The sequence below is a fragment of the Lepisma saccharinum genome, chromosome 2, assembly GCF_977018435.1.
Source record: "Lepisma saccharinum chromosome 2, izLepSacc3.1, whole genome shotgun sequence".
NCBI classification, from domain to species: domain Eukaryota; kingdom Metazoa; phylum Arthropoda; class Insecta; order Zygentoma; family Lepismatidae; genus Lepisma; species Lepisma saccharinum.
The window spans coordinates 163965174-163987639 of NC_139230.1; the positions used below are offsets into that span (position 1 = coordinate 163965174).

The 22466-nt window shown below is 36.1% G+C and overlaps 1 protein-coding gene across 2 annotated transcripts in view; it reads right to left on the bottom strand.

Annotated features, from left to right (window-relative positions):
• LOC145984164 (mesoderm induction early response protein 1-like) overlaps nt 1-22466 on the bottom strand; it is a 111999-nt gene that overhangs the window by 38319 nt on the left and 51214 nt on the right. Inside the window, exons 2-4 of one of the 2 annotated variants that reach the window (XM_083117651.1) lie at nt 18766-18878; nt 4581-4833; nt 679-761 (exon numbers count right to left, since the gene is read on the bottom strand). In XM_083117651.1, the coding sequence (XP_082973777.1) occupies nt 679-761; nt 4581-4824 (327 nt within the window). In that variant the 5' untranslated portion in view covers nt 4825-4833; nt 18766-18878. The remainder of the gene's footprint in view (nt 1-678; nt 762-4580; nt 4834-18765; nt 18879-22466) is intronic. The other variant, XM_083117650.1, reaches the window with a different exon arrangement.

Consider the following 22466-nt stretch of genomic DNA (forward strand, 5'->3'; position numbering starts at 1 on the left):
GTTTAACAATGAAATAACTCATTCTAAAACAAAACCATATCTTGATGAACTACATGAAAAATTTTCTGTCAGTAAGAATTTGCATACCTAAGTTATGTAAAAGTAACTGAAATTGGTATTCAAAGCTCTAGAAGGTATGCTTTTTGTATGCAAGGAAAGTTACTTTTCATATTTTCCATGTTTTTTGAATGATAGTTTATGGGGAAAAAAGGAAATTATATTTTATTAAATTTCACATAACAGTAATTCATTCTGTTTTGCATATAATCAAGTTCAGTTTAGTTTAGCACCTTACACTGGTTTGGTGCCACTACCAGTACACCCCTACACAAAACCATTCTTTTTATTTCAATTTTTGGAGATAATGACCTACTGTGATTAGTACAAAATTTGTTGTGCATATACATAATATCTGAATCATTCACAAATATTTGGATTCTATTGTGTATTTCCACATATAAGTTGAAAGGATAAGTATGATTAGTTTTATATCTTCACTCCAATTTGACTGAGTGGCGAATACTGAACTCACGAACTCGTCATCAAATGTTTTTGGTTAGTCTGCACCTGGATGTTCCTTAAGTTTGTATCTTCATCAATTTCATCTAAACATCATTCATCTTCATCTTCAGAATTAACCTAGTGTAGAGATATGAAATACAAAAAAATTACACATACCTTCTTCCATTCATCATCATCCTCTGGGCTGTAATCGTAATCATCTTCTTCTTCTTCATCCTCACTCTGTTGTCTGGATACGGCTGCAGAGGAGAAAAATTAAAGGTATAAAAATATTCCATTCTTTTTTGTTATTATATAGCATTAATCAACATGAAATAACACAGTTCAACAAGGACGGAGACCAAGGCACTGGCATCTTTTGCAACACACGGAAAATTCTAGGCAAACATTTCATCACAAAATTGGGCTGAACTAAACAATGTGGATGGAATTTATAAATCCCGTAGGATAAATTTCAAACGGACTTATTAACATGGCAAGAACAATCCAGAACAATTGCTGGAATATGTATTTTTATTTGCAGGTAAAGAGTATTGAGATAAAACATTTTTTTCATACAACATTAAGTGTTGTTGCAAGTCTTGTATCTAACATTGTGAGGTAAAAATGCAAAAGTACTCACAAATAAATAAATAAAAAAGGAACTACTTGATACATGTGGTTAGTATGTTGCCACTATCATCTTGGGTAAATGAAAAAATATGAGAGGAAGCTTCCAGATGTTAATTCATTCCCAATTTCAACATGCATTTAACCCCTATATTGCGAGGTGCTAATAACAACAAGAAGCTTAGCCAGAAATGAACCAAGAATAAAGATGGACACAGAAGAGTTGATGGTAGTGGAGAGCTTCAAATATCTAGGAATCATAATTGAGAGAAGTGGAAGAATAGATGAGGAGGTAAACAGAAGAGAACAAATGGGTGGTGAACTATATCAGTGTTCGAAGATTAATATGGAATAGGGATGTACCTATGAAATGCAAGAAGGTAATATACAACACATACCATGTGCCAATAATTATGTATGGAGCAGACACTTGGACAATGACAAAGAGAGACAAAAGAAAGATGCAGGCAGCGGAGATGAAATTTTTAAGGAGTATATTGGGGAAGACTAGAAGGGATAGAATAAGGAATGAGGACATCCAACAGACAGTGCATGTGGTGAAGCTTCAGGACAGGATAGATCAGGTACAGATGAGATGGTTCGGACACATGAAGAGGATGGATGCAGAAAGACTACCAGTAAGAGCTTACCATGCACAAGGAGTGGGAATAAGGCCAGGGGAAGAGTGTTAGGAGAAGAGGACAAGATTGGAACACCGTGGAAAGAGAGGAGTGGTGGAAGACCAGGAAAAAATGGAGAGGCTAGACTTCTATGCCGACCCAGCCAGAGGCAGGAAACTGCGAAGGATGATGATGATGATGATGATTGATATTCAAGTGCATACTTGCAGCCTTTCCACTCGGTTTTTGTGTGTCAGATGAAATGGAACACATAAAAGCACTTCATGATGAGGAGAAGAGAGATCTTGATGAAGTTAGAGTTTATTTTTAGATGTGTTGGATGAGGTACTAACGGAAAATTTCGTTTTCTTTTAGCAAAATTCCATTTCATCACTCCTCCTCCTCTATCTGATTCAGATTCACTTTCCCAGCTTTCAAAGGACAACAACAAGTGCAACTCAGCTCCTGATGACATAGTGGTAAAGTCATTGCCTTGTAATCAAGGGGTCTCAGGTTCGATACCTGGTGGAGGCACATAGTGGTTTGGATCCCACTTTAAACTGTAGATCCAGTTCTAATTGGCCTGTCTATGCATAAAGTGGACCTTAAACAGACAAAGAAAATAGATTTTGTAAAACATATAACTTTTGAAGCACAATTATACTATTTTTGTCTCTTATTGCCAGTGATTTCAGGTGCAGTTCTGCAGTCCCGATTAGCCTATATGCACATAAAGTGAACTTAAAACTTCAAACAAGTGCAGCTCAAGGTTTGCATCAAGCAAATTTGGTTTTTAAGCCATATTTCAGTATTTTAGTATGCACAAATTACACTGCACAACAGCAGACAACTTTTTATTCTTTCTTCTTCATCGTCTCCTTCCTCTCCTGTTACTTCTTTTGTTTTTACTACAGCTAGCATAATCTCACCTAATGTGATTGTTATATAATAACAATTGATAATGATAATTGTTGATAACTATAAAAAGACTTGCTGCATAATGAAGCTAAGGAAAGCATTCCATATATAGACTGCCACAAATAAAATTCCATAGTAATTTTTAATTACCAACAAAGCATCAACAATGGATTGTTTGATAGCCAATAGCCCATATACACTAATAAAAGCATGAAAAATTGGTGTCTATAAAAATGACTTGCCACAATACAAAAATTGTTAATTTTGAAATACCATATACACTGGTCGACAATCGCTAAGGAACAAACACATATTGACACATATCTTTTTCATACACAACTCTGTGTCAGTTTTTTGCCATAAAGAGACCAGTAGATGGCAGCAAGGAATCGTTGCACCCATTCAGAAAGGAACGCGTGCGCTTGGAGCATCGTTATCAGGAAAAGACTGCAGTGCTGTGGCAGGAGGTGGTACCCACGGGAGACAGTCAAACACGATAGAGGCCATTGGCAGTACAATACTGGTGTGCAACAGAAGAAGCGTGTAGGAAGATGGTGAGAAGAGTACATTTAAGTGATTACGAACAGGGCAGAGTGGTTGGTCAGCTGGAGTCAAGGCAAAGTGTCATGGTGGCACCTGTTATTGGGGTATCGAAAAGTGTCATTTCCCGACTTCAGAAAGCTATTCGTACCAGTGGAACAGCTTTGCGTATGCATGGTGGAGGTCGTGGAAGGTGTACAACTGATCGCCAGGATCAGTACATCATCCAGGTGGCAAAAAGGAATCAATCTGCCACTCCAGCCCAAATTGTTCAAGACCTTGTCAGTGCTTCAGGTGTCCGTGTGTCCCCAAAAACCATTGACTGAATAGTTGTGGGTTGTATGCCTGGAAGCCAGTGAAGTGTGTGCCATTAAAACCAGCTCACCGTCGTGCCAGATTACACTGGTGTGTGCAGCACCATAACTGGGACCAAGACAGATGGGCAAATGTGATGTTCTCCGATGAATCACGGTACTGTGTGACAAGTGATTCTGGACATCAAATGGTGTGGAGAGAACTTGGAACACGATATCATGCACAGCACATCTGTGAACGTGACAGGTATGGGAGGTATAATGAAAAATGGGAAAACACCACTGCACATCTTCGCTGCAGGATCCATTACTGGAGCATAGTATTCTACCGAGATCCTGGAAGGTTATGTTCATTTCTTTTGGGGTGCAGTGGGTCCTTACTTTCTTTACATGGATGATAATGCTCATCCACACAGAACTGTCCAAGTGACAGAGACACTGGAAAGAGAAAACATCACCCGCATGGACTGGCCTGCATATTCACCGGATCTCAATCCCATCGAACATGCATGGGATGCTCTCGGAAGGCAGGTTGCGCAAAGGAATCCCCCACCCTGGAACCCTCCAGGAGCTGAAAACTGCACTTCATGAAGAATGGGACAACACCCCTCGTGCTCACAAACACTCTCATCGACAGCATGCCTAACAGGTGTGCAGCTTGCTGTGCAGTCCACGGTGGCCACACGCCATACTGATTTCCTCTGGACTCACTCTACACATGCCAAATTGTGATTCATGTGCTTTCCTCATTTTGCTTTGCTTATGCTGGTTTTGCTTTATGACGTCCTGTTTCTTTGGTTGATGGGGAATCCCTGTCATCTTTTCTCAATAAACCTTAACTGATACCTGTACTTATATATTGTTCACTTGTTGCACCCTGATCACGTAGTCAAAAGTTATTGGTCAAAACATGTTTGTTCCTAAGCAATTGTCGACCAGTGTATATGTAGATGCTCTGCAAAAAATACCACTTTTAGAGAGTCTATGTGTAGATAATCTGCAGGTAATGGGTTAATACAATGTATAACAAATTAATATAATAAAAAACTCTACTTACATCTTAAAAGTCTTGATGTGCCTGCACTTCCTTCACTACTGGTTACTGGTAAGTCTGAATACAACTGCTGAAGCTCTGAAGGTTCTGACTTTTGATCATTGTCCTCTAATAATTCCTGGCCAATTTCTTCTTTATCCAGTGTTAAATCTTGATTAGACAAAATTTCTTCAGAACTACTAGACTGAGAGTTTTCAGCTGTAGGATCTCCGTAGCCATACATGGCTAACAATTCCTCAAGTGGCATGTCACCCTCCTGAAATAATGTTGTTGGAACAAGCATGTATTTACAAACAACAGCAGAAGTCACAACTTATAATTTCTACAATATTACCTATAATAATGTAAATACTATTCACAAAAATCACAATCGATCGATGAATTTTTAAAATGCATATTTGAAAACTGGTGTACTCAAAAATAAAAGTATGTCCTGTTACTGGATAATAAGAGCGAGCGAGTGTGAGTGAGAGTGTGAGTGTGTGTGTGACACACAGGGTTGCCATTTGAATGTTATAAACTTGTCAGAACATGCTTAACATGGCACATGTAATGTGTACATCATTTGATGGTTTAGACTAAGCCACACATACATTTAAATGATTTATAACTCAACACAAAAACATTTATTTTCAACCTCAGAATATAATTTCCAATGAAAATTACTAAGTTTGTAGATTTTCTTAAACATTAAAATTCTGACACATCTATTGAAATATTTGTTTATTCATGCAAAGGTAGCAAAATAAACATATTTTAGATTGTTTGTTTGAGGTGGGTGAATTAAGAACAGTAGAACTTAAATAAAATTATGAAAACAACAATAATTTAAAATTTTATCATCATATGGAAAATTTCAAATTAGGTATAAAAATTATGACTATTCAAAACAAGACTAAGGCTATATATTTTGTTTATTGAAGAAGCCACTTACATTGTAACTAGGCAAGGGCTGACAAAATACTTACTGAATCAACTGTGTCAACATAAACAAGTGATCATGTGCCAGTCTGATATAATATGGCGAATATTTCAAGAAGATAGTAAATTATTTCATCTTCTTAATTAATAAATATGAACATCACTCTGGTGGATTTGCATTTCAAAAGAAACTGTGCATCTAGAAATTTATTTTGCATTATATTTATAAAAACAACAAAATGCCTGAATCCCTTTCTCTATGACAGACTATTTGGGAGAAATTTTGGATGAATAAAATCATCGGCAATTTTACTGATAAGCAATTATCAATTGATAGCAATAGTACCAATTAATCTGTTCAATATCTAATTCTATCTACAGAGTGTGTCAAATGTCGCACAACCCAAACTTTGAAAATTTATATCATGAAAACCGTAAGAGATATTTACACTGGATTTGCTGCATTATAAAACCTTATCCATTTAGATATTTTTCAATGCTTAACATAATCAATTTATTCCATACAGAAAATTAAATAAATTAATTACTATCGGAAGACAGCATTAAATTGTTTTCAGAAATGCACTTTTGACTGAGAAAACTATGTAAGAAATTATCAGAGAGTCATAATTAGACGTCTGATGAGTGACGCCATGCCAAGCTGTCATTTGCAACCAATAATTATCATGTACAGCATTTGATAGATTTATGACTGGTGATTTTATGGGTTTAGTGAAAAAGAGCCATTTTTTGAGACATATCTCCGTAACTGGCAACACTAGCAGGTCGAAATTTTGTCACCAGACGCATGCAACATGTGCCTAAGTATTGTCCATACATTTACGTGAAAAATCTTAAATCATGATTTTGTACCGAAATTGGACTCGTGAGAGAATCTTAGGCTACCCCTGGCTACCGTGAATTTTCCTCGCTCACACTTCGCCACTGCAGTGCCCGGTTGATTCAGCATGGTATATTTATTGGAGCAGCACACGTGCATTATTGAAGATCATTTTACTATTAATTGTTACACTCATGTGCAAGAACTTTCCTGGAAAAATACCCTGCTTCTGCTGTACCTCACAAATCACCTGTTTAATGACTAGTGCGTCAATTCTGGGAAAGTGGAAGTGTATGTGACAAAATACAAAGTGGTTGCCCATCGGTTTTAACCCCTGTGGCAGTGGGGGATGTGCGTACATGTCTGGAACAATCTGCATCCAAAAGCTTGAGGAAACTTGCGTCCCAAGCGGACTTGTCCCTTCCAGTGCTTATAGAGCTGTAAAGAAAATTATCCTAAAACCATATCGTGTTGGCGCTGTCCAAGAACTGCGGAACCTTGATAAGGATAAATGCTTGAAGTATTGCAGGTGTTTCGATCTCTCATCATAATTCTTCATTTCATTTTGTTTCACTGATGAAGCTTGGTTCCGTTTGAATGGTTATGCTAACAGCCAAAACAGGAGAACATGGTCCACTGAAATTCCTCATGTGAAAAAACTTGGAGTTTGTTGTACTGTGACACATGAGTATTGCGTTTCCTATTGAAAATCCTCATGCGAAAAAATGGAGTTTGTTGTACTGTGACACATGAGTGTTGTGTTTACTATTGTTGTCAGACTGTTTCTGTTTTCAGACTTGACAACATTTCATTGATGGATTGATTTGCTTCATTTTACTTCGCTTTTTGTGCCACTTTTGGCTAATTTGCGAAGATGGGGATGAGTGATGATATGATGAAATTGGTGAATTGACACACAAACATTAAAGCCCAGGCCAGGATTCGAACCCGGGACCCCTGGAATCATAGTGCAATGTGCTAACCACTCTGCCACTGGGGCCACCCCACTTGACAACAATCAACAATATTAAACACCAAAAAATGATCCCACATATTGTTAAGAGTTGGTATTTACTGTTGAAGATCAATTCTCAGATGTTTTCATCAAATTAACAATGTTCATAAAATATTGTAATTGCTTTACTTTGGATAAACGATAACATACATTTATTAACCCAGTGATAGCCTACATGATTGGTTTACTGATTTAATCCGAACACTTAATGTCCAAATTGTAATAATAATAAAATCCGAACACTTAATGTCCAAATTGTAATAATAATAAAGAAGTAGACGTGTAGTAGCCGCATTTATGACTCGCCCTTACCATTTCATAACAAGCTTCAGTCAGGTGTGTGGGAATGGCAGGGTTGCCAGGTGCGGAGAAATTTTCACTTAAAAGTCAAATTTCGACCCAAAATTATGATTTTGATTTTTAACATAAATGTATGGACAATACTTAGGCCCATGTTGCATGCGTCTCGTGACAAAATTTTGACCTGCTAGTGTAGCCAGCTACGGAGATATGTCCCAAAAATGGCACTTTTTCACTCAACCCATAAAATCGCCAGTCATAAATCCATCAAATGCTGTTCATGATCATTATTGGTTACAAATGACAGATTGGCTTCGCGTCACTCATCAGACATCTAATTATGACTCTCCGATAATTTCTTACATAGTTTTCTCCCAAAAGTGCATTTCTGGAAAAAATTTAACACTGCCTTTCGCCAGTTATTAATTTATTTAATTTTCTGTATGGAATAAATTGATAATGTTAAGCATTGAAAAATATCTCAATGGATAAGGTTTTATAATGCAGCAAACCCGGTGTAAATATCTCTCACAGGTTTCATGATATAGATTTTCAAAATTTGGGTTACCCGACTTTTGAAACACACTGTATTATCACCCTGAATCTACTTATTTCCTTAATCAAAAAAGCACTGTGGTGTTTTCAACTGCCTGTGCTGTGCTACTTTGCATCAGTGCTCTTAGACCCTAGTTGCTGTTAACAGATTTAAAATAAGTAATTTCCTTTGAGTAGCAAGAGAAAAAGTTGCATGAGAATAGATTTCACGAGTAGACTGCATGTTCAAGAGTGGTGATTCTTCCTCCATGAAACTACTTGATCTGAGAGTAAAAAAAAAGGGAAAAGATGTATTGTTCTTAAGAAGCCTAAAGCAACCGTTGCCTTTTTGCCTTTCCTGTACTGGTGAAGTTTTCATAATCTGTTGTTGGTTAACGGTTGTTTCTTCTGCAATGCTTGTCACAAAATACCTGCTTCTCACAAGTATTCCTCTCAATGAACTCAAGATGTCTACATAAATTCACTTGCAATATTGGTCATAAGTGGTGAGAAATTTATGGACACACAAAATCTACCTAACATTCCCCTTATCAAAGCCTTAAATAATCTTGATACAATTTTAAAATTAGAACTTCAATAATTTTAATCAATTTCAATTATAATATCCACAACTTATTGATTTTGAAAGGATTCCATAATATTGCTCATTTTCAATATCCTCCCAAATCTCCGAAACTTTTATCACACTTGAAAACTTGAACATCCCTGGTCTCACCTTAACCAGATGTTTCAATAAGCTGATAGATGGCATTGCAAGCTGTCACACAATGCAGATTGCTATTTCTTTGGTTTCCTTGTTAAAAATGTAATACTTTGTGTTCATTTCTTCAGGCTAATCCTTAGTTATTCTTGTGAGGTCATGTCAAGAGAAACAATATTAGAGATTCACTGGAAACTGAACACTAAGACCAATTGCAATAATCACATAGCTTCAAAGAAAACTAAAAAGTGGAAGTAAAGCATGCAGAGTTAGAAACACTAAAATACCAATCTCTGATAACAAAAATGATAAGATTGAAAAGAAAAAAGTGGACTGTCCACATATGAAGACAGTAGGACTCGTTTGTCAGGTATACGACACTCCAATGGAAAGTCTCCATTTTCACTGTTCGTAATGACTTCATTATATTTTAGTGTCCTGACCTTGTTGCATGCTTTACTCTCCTCACTGTTACTAATTTTAGAGCATTTTCTTTTGCCCATAACTCCCCAAGTATTAATTTTTGTTCACATGTTCACAGGAACAGGTTTCATTATATTTGTATTTTTTATATACTTTATGCCTCATTTCTACCTTTTCAGCACAGATGAGTGATGAAGGAACAAATACAAAGGAACAGTCATGATCAGGTGAACTCACAATCTTTAGGGCTGAAATCATAAATGAGCAGCACTCAATGTAGTCCTCTATCAAGGCAAAGTGTTTCATTGTCACATCTATATGTAATAGGGATGGACTGATATGAAATTTTGGCAGATACCAATAAAGTTCCGATACAAAATTTACTGATACCAATAACCGATATTCTAACGATACAATATCAAATTCCAAATGTTCCTTGAAGAACCTGAATGGATCATTGACCTCCTTAATATATACATGTTTTGAGGTGACTGCAGTGCAAAAGAAGTTGCATATTTAGACATTTTTTTTAAAAGTAGGACATAGAGATTATCCATAAAAATTATAACAAAATGGCAGAATTTTGCATTAAATTATAAGATATTTATAGATATATCAGATCAGTAACATAATCGGTAATTTTACCGATATGCTATATTGGCCGATACCAATAGAGTATCGATGTATCTGTCCATCCCTAATATTTAATAATTTATAATTCCTCCAGTACAGCAGGAGGCATAAAAATATGTTCAGTTCATCCTGAAAATATCAAACACCATTTCACGCCTGGTTTCTATTAATCGTTTTTTTTTATCCTCTAGTTTAATTGCAATAGTAAGAATGAAACAGATAAGGGGAACAACACAATGTGGTAATATGGAATCCATGTCTTACCCAAGATTCAAACATAAAACTCTGACATTGCAGTGCATGATTCAAGATGATGAGATGTAACTTTCTGATAAGGTAACCCAAGATCAAGAAACAATCATCTAAGGTTTTCCAAGTGTAAAAGCATTCATGTACATGCAGTGACTTTGTCTGAGTATTGCGCCTCTTGAATGAAACCTGTACTACTTGCCAGAGAAATCAAATATATATATATCCCTTCAAGTAAGTGCACAGTGCATTTGGTAGCTTTCGAAGGTTTCAAGTTTCTCTTTGGTAAGAATATGGTGGAACACTACAATATAGATAACTCTGATTGTTGATACATTAAAGAGCTTGCCTTGAAGAATTTCGAGCCTTCAGAATGGGCACCTCTGCCTGCCTGCCATGAATGTCACTATTTGCTTTCATACAGGCAGACTCGCATTCCCTTCTATGCAGTCTGCTAAGGAGAACAGTGGTAAAGAGATAGTGTTGAGTGTTGTTATAATTCCACACTTTAGAACAAAGAATTTTTTATGTGTAATTCTAATGTAAAAGATTACCTCAAAAAAACTAATGCATGTGAATGCAAACTTTCTCAAAAGATGTGAAAATGTGTGGCAGTATAAGAACATCTTCTGTGACAGAGGTACATGATTACTTTTGTAGTATTGAAATATTTTCACCAAACACCAGGGCCATGCGGTCTAGGGTGTTATGCTTTGGGCTCCAGCTATGGGATGATTTGTTTGTTTGTTTGTTTGATTTAGTTTATTTTACTTCGCATTTTGTGCCTCTTGGCTAATTTGCGAAGATGGGGATGAAATGATGAAATTGATGAATGGACATTCACAAACAACCAAGCCCGAGCGGGATTCGAACCCGGGATCCTTGGCAGCTATGGGATGAGTGCAGGTTCAAGTCTTCTGGGGAAGCTAACAACTTTTCTCCTGAGATTTCGGCCTGTGGGACCAGTGGCCACCCACCATCATGAAGAAATTGGGAGCAATGAGTAGCATAACCCGGTCATGGAAGCCTACAACAATGGCTGGGAGTTCCTCGTGTTGGCCACACATCACCCCGTAACTAGTTGGATGATATCCCATCTCAGCAGGTGGGAGTGAGGCCGGCAGTCAGTAGGTAGGCCCTGGCCCTTATGGGCTGTTGCACCATGGGCTATTATTTTATTTATCCAAATATTTTCATCAAAATAAATATATGCACTTGAGTTGAGGGGTTACACACATTCAATTTCTCCAGCAAGTGGTGTGGTTCCAGCCGATACACAGGCTGTGTTCAAGTGGCACAATACTCAAATGAACGCACTGAAGAACAAACAAACATTAATTCTGACAAAAGAAATTGTATTACTGGTTAATATTTACTGTAAAATAGTTGTAACAGCAAATGGAACAGGAAAGTGTGCTAATATTGCATGTTTTCAAACACACAAAATTTTGAAGGATGGCTTCTTGAATGCAGGTGTCAGTGTGGAATTCATAACTGGCAGCCAATGGTTTGGTTTTCTACAGTGGGGGCACTGGGAGTTGCAAGCTGTGTACTGTCATTTGCCATGTTGTGCTAGTTTCCTTGGAAAGGGTTTTGTGGGAGTGGAGTAAGTGGATAACTTTATGCTTTCAGTTATCTTTAGGAATACTGGATCCCATGTGGTATGTGGCCAAAGTAAAAAGTTAATAATGGATAGGTGGATACCACATGGCACCAGTACTCCTAAATATACCGACTGAAGCAAGCAATTCAAAACCCTAACAAATCAATCTACCCCTCCCCTTCCCAAAGAAATCTCCATGACCTACAGAAGTCGGATAGATTATGATAACCAGTATTCTCCAATTTCTAGCAATGTCAAGAAGAAGAAAATTGAATCATTGCCTGCCAATATTGAATTCCACACCTGTGTTTGAGAAACCACCAGCCCACTGACAATGGAGTCTTCTGATTTTAGCAGCTTTAAACATGCAATGAAACTCTCCTCTACATATGTTAAATGCCATTATCCACACTACGTCATAAAATAAGAGTAGGTTTGTAAAATTAAATGAGTAAATGAAGATGCAACTTGGTTTTTCAATAGCCAAAAACTGCACATTAACTTTATAATTTAACGAATCCAATTATGATCACTGTGTTTAAAAAAAAAAAGTAGAAGGAAATTTAATACTGAACTAATTACAACACTGTCTTGGCATCTGTGAAATAAAATTTTAGGATTTCTGGTATATAATGGAAAAACAGATATTTAAAAAAATATTCAGAAAGCTGTAATTTCACTTTTGAAATTGAAAACTATAAAAGCCCAGTGTCTTGAATATTGGATTACTTAAACAAAATTGTATGTAATACTAATTGCACAATATCATTTCACCGTAAACATGAACATGTTAAATGCCAAAATAAGAAACATCTGATACGTCTGTGTAACTTTTTTAAATTTCATATCATTCAGTTTACACACATTTATTCCAAGAAACTGTCAGTTTGGAGAACAAGGGAGTAGAGTAAGGGAAAGGGCAATACACTTGTACATTGTTTGTAACTGCTTTTCTCTATGAAGTATCTATCTCCTGCTGGTAGATCACATTCCCTCAATCAAATTAAATGGTAGTTTGAAATTAAAATCTAGGAGTAAGGCAGTTCACACAGACTCCTAGTACTTGTCATTTTCACTGTGCAGTGGTAATTCTGAATGAAAACCAACTTCTCCAACTGGAAATGACATTTTGTTTTAACTTGTTATTCCTGATGTATGTGATGGTTTCTTTGAGTTTGTTTAAGTCCACTTTATGAACAGATAGGCTAATTTGGGCTGGACCTACAGTTTAAAGTGGGATCCAAACCACTACGTGTTTCCACTGGGTATCAAACCTGGGATCCCTTGATTACAAGATGACAACGTCACCACTATGACATCGGGGAGGCTCTAAACCAGTAGCTAATGTTGCTCTGAATGAACATTGCACCAGGTGGTCAGTCTACTATGTTCCCTAATGCAACATACGGTCTACAATACATGGGTTGTGCTAAACAACAAATGCTGCTGTTTACAGCTATATTATACCCAACTTTTAATAATGTGTCAGCTCCAAATCCAGGACTGCATTTTATCGTAAGAGCAAGAGAGCATAAAAGGCAAATTACTTGTTTGTTTACTCTCTCTTCATATTGTAAAATGTTCCTTAACTTACACACCTTCCTGATTTCATACCAATGTTTTTGGCTGGTTTTCTCATTAATACAAAAAAATAAACAGCAGCATCTTATACTGTATGTATAATGCTTGGAAGTACATTATCACATGCATTTCTTCAACACATCCTCTCCAAACATTGCCCACATGGAAAAGTAAATTGACAACTTGAGCTGCACTGTTATCGCAATTCACATGCTGTGGCTATGTTATTCTGGATGATAAATCAAATAAGCCAAGTAGTACACTACACACTTTTAGGACAGCAATTTCACTTCACACGGACACTTTGAAAACACATGCTTTATTTCTCACAGCTTCTTACAATGTTCAACTTTGAACATTTTTGTTAGAGTCTTGAGTTGACAGGAAATAATACACATGAAAAAACACAATGTTAAACCTTGAAATATGTCTCAGAGAAATCTACTTCTTGCTTCTGCACATGCATATTCACTAGTTGTCTTGGTTTCCGGTATGAAAAGTATGAAAGTAAGTCCTAAGTTTTGAACATGGATGTACACTTGAAGATCAAAGGGGGAACTGTGGTTCAGGAGGCCTTTTGAGGACCAAAGCATGTGCTCAAGTCCCATCATTGGTTTTACCTGGTTTTCTAGACTGGAATCCACTACTATTCCATTCAAGTAGCTCCCCAATTGTATGCAGAATTTGAATTTGAATTTAAAATTTTGGGTGCGTCAGCACTAAGGCTATTTTGCACCCGTCACATTATACGGGGTCCAGCCCCTTATCATTACACATAATAACTCTAACGTTGCATAACTAAAATCTTAAAATATTAAAATCTTCTGACTTTCGTTAAAAGCTGAGGCTGTAAAGGAGCACTCAGCATGAATAAGGACAAAACACAGGACAACACAAACAAAATTATACTGGCCATGGGGCCAGTGACCAGAGCCTCGTTAGTCTGCAGTCCAAGGTGTACTATGTGGAAGTAAGGTTGACTATTGGGTGCACTACGTGGAAGGAGCACCCCTTACACCCCCCAGTTGTATGCAATATGTTGAGAAATCACTGAAATTTTGATGTTCATTGAGAATTGAACCCAGATCTTCTCATACTACAGACCAATCAGCTATGCAGGAACTCCAAATTTGAATGAAACTTTCTCAAGTTGTACCAAGGGTTGACAATTTTCACCATTGATACAACATTAAATGTAGCATGCGAGGGACAATTAACTAACTACATGCGAACGCCAAGGACTAATCATGTAAAGTCAACAATGAAATTATGACAGAACCTTGTTTGATCTTCCTGGAAATATTTAAGCCTTTCCATAGTAGAAGCATACACTTGCATTAATGAAGCTAATTACTATCAAGTTTAAAACATGATGCTATCCATGTTTCACAAGTGGGCACAAAGTGGTTCAATAGGTCACCCCCTCTCCATGCCTTAACATAAACATGAGAACAAATAATATTTGGTTACTTTTAAGGAGGAAGAAATAAAATTATTCTGTTACACAGTCCATTCAAAAAGGAAACTGCTTTGTACAAAAACTGAAAGATCCTTGGTGTCATTTTCAAAAAAATATTCTAGTATCTATTGCAAGAACAGATATCTTCTCACCAGTACACATTGTCAAATACTAAGTTGATCCTTTCAATTCCATTAATTAACCACACACACACATTCTGTCCATTAATGCTGTGGGGACTATCAGTGAATGTTCCATGAACTGAAATATCCTGACCATTAGAAATGTATATACTCTTTCATATTTGTGTTTTTGTTATTTTATATTGCTTTCCTGTCACATTTGGCTAATCATGATGATGAAGATAGTGACAATTAGATGAAATTTATGAACAGACACCACCCATGCCCAAGCTAGGACTTGAACATGGGGACTTGGTGTTACACTACAGTCCCGTTTAACCGAATTTCTAGGTTAATCGAATCGCTAAAAAAAAACAGTTACTCATGCGCGACCATGTTTCAAGCGAGAGCACCCACAAAGCACTTTTGTCTTTGTTTTGGATGCGTTGACTGTACTCACCCACTCCCCCATCCCTGTCTATTTTTAGCATGCCTACTGTACTGTATGCTCAAGGACAAGAGACACCTGCCAGTCGAGATTTGTAATTCAGTTCAGTGTGCCTGAAATCTTACTGTTAGTGAGCGTTATACTGTACGTAGTTTTGTGGTGTGGTGGTGTGTTCAGTGAGTGAATCTTTTTTGGTGATCGGCAGTGATTATGGTGGAAAAAAACTTTATTCTGGTTCAACCAAATTTTCATTTAACCGAAGCACCATTGGTCCCATCAAATTCGGTTAAACGGGACTGTAGTGTACATACATACACATACATACGTGTATATATACATATACATATACAAAAATGGCATAGGAGACAGTAAACACTTAACCACGATTGAAGAAAAGTTGATATTTCAAGGTTATAGCCTCATTGTCACATGTAGGTAGAAAATATGGAAGTAAACAAAAGTGTAGAGGCACAGGATACTGACGCCAGCGTCCGCACAGTGGTGCCAGAAGCAAGTGATAAAACACAGGTTTTACAAGCAAATCCTTTTACCAGTGTTTACTGCAGGGTGAATGGTGGGCGAGTTGCGGTTCGGGAGGGAATGGAGAAATACTTATTGGGTGGCTAGGTTGAGTCCGGGGGGTATTGTGGCATGCATGCCTGATATGTAGGCATTTTCCCATCACCTGCGAGTGGAGGTGTCGGTGTGCTGGGGTAATAGATGTATTATGGCTACATGGAAACGGTTGTTGATGGTGGTGTTGTGGCTGTTGGTGTGGGTGGCGACAGTGAAGTCAAGAGTTTTGGGTGGAGGCTCTGTGGTTATTGATGCGGAGGTTCAGGGGGGTAGAGGTTTCTCCCAGGTAGAAGTAACCACAGATGAGGGTGTATATGAGGTTGGAGGAGTAGCAGGTGCCCTTTGGGTGAATTCACCACCTGCAGTCAAGATCTGGAGGGTGGGGGAGGTGATGAGTATGGGGCAGGTCTTGCACCTGGGTTTGTTGCACTTGTGGGCTGGGGGTGGTGTGATGGGAGTGGTGGGTGTATTAGAGAGAGACAGAGAGAGAGAGAGAGAGACAGAGAGAGAGAGAGAGAGAGAGACAGAGACAGAGACAGAGAGAGAGAGAGAGAGAGAGAGAGAGAGAGAGAGAGAGAGAGAGAGAGTGAGAGTGTGTGTGTGTGTGACATGACGACAAAAACAGATGAAAAGGGTAAAGGTAAGCACAAAGAAACCATCAATATTTGGTACCTTGGCAGCATTATCATCAGCCTGGATTGTAGAATATGATGCTGGGATACTGATGAGATGGTATTCACAACAGTGCTGGAATACGGGTTAAGTTAGTGGTGATTGGTTTGACAGGTGTTTCCTCTTTATAGATATATAGAAAACAACTTTATAATAGGTGCAAATACTTTTTAAAAAATTAATGGTAAATTTCAAGAGATCATTTTATCACAAATTTCAGCCAAGTTCTGGGAAATGTAATTTTTGCTCAATACATAAATCCTCCATGGAAAGAGTTGCTGCTCCTATATTTCAATCAATTAAAGCAATATTCTATTACCTGCAGACATTACTAGTATACTGAACATCAAGTTTTAAAAACATAAATTACTTAATATTCTCCATATACCTGCTTGAATCATGGGAAAGCAACGAACACAAATGTGCACATGTGGGGAAAAAGCATTAAACAAATAGGAAATTAAGCATACTTGCAGACTGTATTCTATGGACAAATACACAATCAATTTATAATATGCCCACATTTGGGATTTTAGAAAATGATGAAAACATGAAAAGCCATCTGAAAGTGAAGAATATGAAAGATGTCTGAGGCTGATATCCACATTTTGAACATCATTGTTAACTGTATGGAAAATTAATGTCTTCTGGAATTCTGAAAATTTAACAGCTTTCAAATTTCAAAATATCCAACATATTTCACAATAAACCTATCCTATACAGGTTTCAAGCAACCTGTATGCAACTGCAACTGAATATAATAATTAGGTCAAAGATCCTGTACAAGGATCAACAAAAGAAAATGCAACCATGCATGAACACATCCCATGCTTGTGTCTATATATAGGGAGTCACCGTACAGCTCGACCACCTTTCACAGACATCAAGGTGACTAATTTTTCTTAATGTGTTATTCATTGAGGTTTACTTTCAATGCTTCAAGCTCTCAAAAAACAACAAATCTTATCCTGTACCTATGCTACCATGCAGCACAGGTTCAAGGTTGTCACTTTTTTGTCAGAAACTGTACTAAGAGCAATAGCACCTCTTTTCTTCAAATCACACCTTCATGTCAGAGTAGTTAGCATAATGCAATAGGTTCAAACTCTCAGTAAAGCTTGGATGCATCGTTGTGTTTGTCCCATCATCCATTTAGTCACTTTATCCATCATCCTAATCATGATTAACCCAATATAAAAGTGGTGTAAAAATAACTGAAATAGAACCAAACATATAGATGCTGCTCAGCTCATTCAGTTCTTTTACAGTAATGATACAATTTGTATTTTTTCCCCAAGAGGTATGCATTTTAGTAGATGGCATTTATCTTTGATTACACAGTTCACTTTGGTATATTAAAAATTTTAGTACCTTGACTGACTGAAAAAAGAAATGGCAAGTGACAAAAGTGAATCTTCAGTACATGGTTGAAAACATACAGATAAAAATTAGGATTTTGAAGGGCAGTGTGCTAATTGTTAAGAAAAGTTGTTCACCTTGATGTCCTGTTAAAGCCTATCAGCGCTGCACAGTGATACCTCTTTATATATTACACACACAACTGCATGCAAGTACATTGATGTTCATTTTATATATTACATATATAGTAACTGTTAAGTGTGTGTGCCACATTTAACTTCATACAAGAAGCATGAAGCAACTCAACTGGATAAGACCAAAAATCAAATAAATAGAATATTTCCACACTAATGTGAATTTCATTAAGCATCACAGACCAAACAATACCATGACTTACATTACATTATATATGTATATATTCTTTTAAAATACATGCTTCTGTCATAAGGCATGGTGTATGTATTATGCTTTATATCAGGCAGTGAGATATCAGGCAAAGTGATGCTTTAATAATGGCATTATATAAATAATAAAGTAAACCCATATTTTTTATATATTTATTTTATTCAATGTAACAGACACACTGTACCTTTGAGTGGATGTGTTAACTTACCAACCTGAGAAACAAAATTTTGAATGGTTATATTTTGAAACATGTTATTCAACATACATAAGGCGTAGAGGATTGAGGGAAGTGACTCACCCTACTATTAAAAAGAGATGTTACTCACCTCTTCAAATGGACTTAAAAGAAGCAACGTGCGACACACATCCTATGTAAGAAGGGGTGTTTTCATCTAAATCACATAAGCAGACATCAGGCTAAGACAAGTACACCTGGAAACTACAGAAGGTACACTTATAAGCAGAAATAAGTTGTTGCTTGTCACACTGCATATGTGAGAATACTCTCAATTTTACAAGTATGATGCAACTCTACATCACTAATTATCACTATCAACAATGTAAGATTTTCAATAATGGTCTATGATAAACACTTAAAATATTTGGTGCATGGTATAGTAGCAGAATTTTGAATATCAAGGAGTTATTCTGGGCTCACATTTAGAAATACCATCTGATGTATACAGAATGCCCTTTTTTCCTCTTAATGCTGCACAATTAATCTATTACACTTTACACAGACTTCTCCTAACTACAGAGAACAGAACAGTTTTTCCGTGTCTGAATCTTGTTTTAACATTAGTGCTATTACATTTTTTAAAAATTATTTTATGTTGTCATTAATTTGAATCTTCTGATCAGAAAAGGGACATTTTAAACCATGCACTTTTTTCTATTATTATTCAGTTTAAGTGTAAAAACTACAAATTTCAACAGCATGATTTGGAAATACTTTAAAAGATATCGATGTAGCACATATTCCACAAATAAATTCCACATTTGGCATATAAAGCATTATCAGGTGATATGTTATGCACATCCACTCTGTTAACAGCTTTTCCTGCTAGCTGACTTACAACAGTGTGCTCTGTTGGTAACAAAATAATGTGTCAATCTGGATAATTCAAACCCTTTCAGAGCAATGTCAGAGTTTCCAATTACCTTCAAGTAGTTCATTAATTGGGTTTGGCTTCTCCAGTGTACAAGTTGGTATTATACAATGTAAAATTGAGCATGAAATCTGACCAAAATATATAAACAGTGGTTCCTAGTGAATGAGCCTATGTCTGTCTGACTCTACTTCCAACATTGCTTACAGTATTTCAATATAATTCAAAAAACCTAGAATACGAATTCCAGAATACAAAAGTAGCAAATTCATTACACACTTGGGAATGACAGGAGCTACATGGCTGAAAATTCTTATAGAGTATCAGAAGCTGTACCAAGTGCCTTTAAGTTTGAAAAATGTTTCCTACAAGTCCTGAAGATAAACAGAGATCTGAAACAGAAAGTTAAAAGAAAAACTTCTAAAAAAAACAAAGATAACAGAAGTTTAAAAGATTACAATAGCACTGCACTGCACAAAAGTTACTTTATTTCATTCAGTAATATTATATTGGTTTCCTCTTCAAAATGAAAGGTGAAAATTTAATTCAAACAAATATGAAAACAAAATTATGTTTGGGCTGCTTGCTTTCCTTAAACCGCAGCTGCAATATAATAATTTTTGCTTCTTTTCATGGATAGCAGAGTTGAACTACGACAATGCCATAACATTCAAAGTAATCAACATGTATTTTCATGTTTCTTGAGAAGAAAATATTGAACCCTAAAAGTCTGTAACAACATGCCAGGATTTGTGAGTAGTGAAACATTTCAAGTGAAGATGATGGCCTGTTTTAGCAAATATATATATATAAAAAAAAAAAAAAAAAAAAAAAAAAAAAAAAAAAAAACCCTCTCACTTTCAGGAACCAGTGTGACAGTCCAAATTTTGAAAAAATTAATTTGTACAGAATTCTTTCTAGAGCATTCAAGTATATCATCATGTAGTTTACTTTTGCTGTTCTCTAGATATTTGAAAATAAGTTTCATGGTATCATAACCCTATTTCCTATCACAGGTATCCAGCCAATACTGAAAGCAGGTCACATAAAAGAATTCTAAAGATGAATTTCTCTAAATTTGGACTATTGTGGTGGTATTTCAAAACAGGATAAAGTCTTTACTGAGACAGGCCAAAGATCCAATGGCACTTAATCATGCAGTAAGATATAACTAAAATTTTAGGAATGTAACTGTTTGCCATGCTGATAATTGCTTCTACAATTAAATGAGATGGTAAATTACATACAGTAAGCATATAATATCTGTGCACATATGATATTACATTAGCATAATTGACAAAGTTATCAGCAGCATAGAAGGGTCAATGGCAGATTGCAACTTCTCAATGAATAAAAAATTAATTGGAATATTATTTTACTTGCTAAATATCTTATACAATATTACTAGTTGTCTATTTTTAACTTCACTGGCTACCATTGATAAACTGAGTTTAACTATTAAATTGAACAATATTAAAGATTCCATTCAATATGCAAAATGACTATAGAGCATCAAATAGTCACACCTAACAGTAGATATTAAAAAATTTGCACACATATGTAACGTTTAATAGATGTAGAAAATGTCTGCTCATTTAGTATGGATGGACCACACTCTACAATACCTACTTTATTCAAACTTCTGAATGCATCGACTTTTACATAATTTTCCCATTTCTCAATCCCTTCTATACACTCCTTAGCAAAAATAATGCAAAATTATTATTTTTCTGATACAGTAGTACTTTGAAATCCAGTTGATGTTGGTCATTTTGTGTGAATTTTCACATTTCCTTATGACTATCACAATGTTACTGATATTCAACTGGTCCTTAAAAGATCAGAATCACCCATACATTGTATCACATCAAAAGAAAACACAGCAAACTTTTTTCCTCTGATTCAACATTCTTATTTATAATGCTAGAAGAGGATTCTGCAATATTTATTAAACTTGCAGAACAGTGTAACCGTTCCTCATCCTATAGCCATAGTACACTATGTGCAATTAATCCCTTTACAAAATGTGTTATACTTTAAAAATTGTGTATTGTGGTCCAACTTTCATTATCAATGACTTAGGAATCTCCTTCTCACCAGCAAAAAGTGTATTTACATTTTTTTAAAAATGCATGTGTATGCATTCCTAATAAATATCATATCACATATCACAATATGTGAACAACAAACCCTCTATGTGCTGTCATTTTAAATAGCCTACTGAAATAAAAATACCACCAAATATATTTACAAAATATAAATTAGTAAGAATGACACTTATAAATTACTAGAAAATTACAAACAGAAAGAAACATAGACAAAAAGGTATTACAAAGATGGCAGAACAACTTGGAAACAGAAAAATGACACCACTTCACATCTACTTATTATAAACAGCATGTAACACGGAAAAGACTAAAAGAAAATTTACCAACAAAACAAAGCCTATTGTCATTCACTGAATTTCCCTTAGCAATCCTACCCATAAAACAAACTACAACAATAAATATTGGGTTTCCAAACATAGGGCCAGCATGCAATTAAAGCAGCAAATGTGTACATATGTTACATAAAATCATGCATAACTTTAAGAGTTCACAGAAATTCACAATCAGGTATATTATGTGATCCTTCTCTCGAATAAATGTGTATCCTCTCACCTTACCAACATGCTCACCTACCAACCCAACCCAACAGTCAAGCACAATTCCTTGATTTTTGTACTTTTTGTGAGTTTCACCTTTTCTACATTGTGCATAAGATACTATTACAAATATACTATACTGTACACACGCAGGCACACACTACAACTTTCTGCCCACAAATGATCTGGTGTAATTGGGTGACCTCATGCCTCAATCTGATTGGCAGGCATCCTTGAAGCCTTGAGGAGGAAACTAACATGCCTTGTCTTAAGG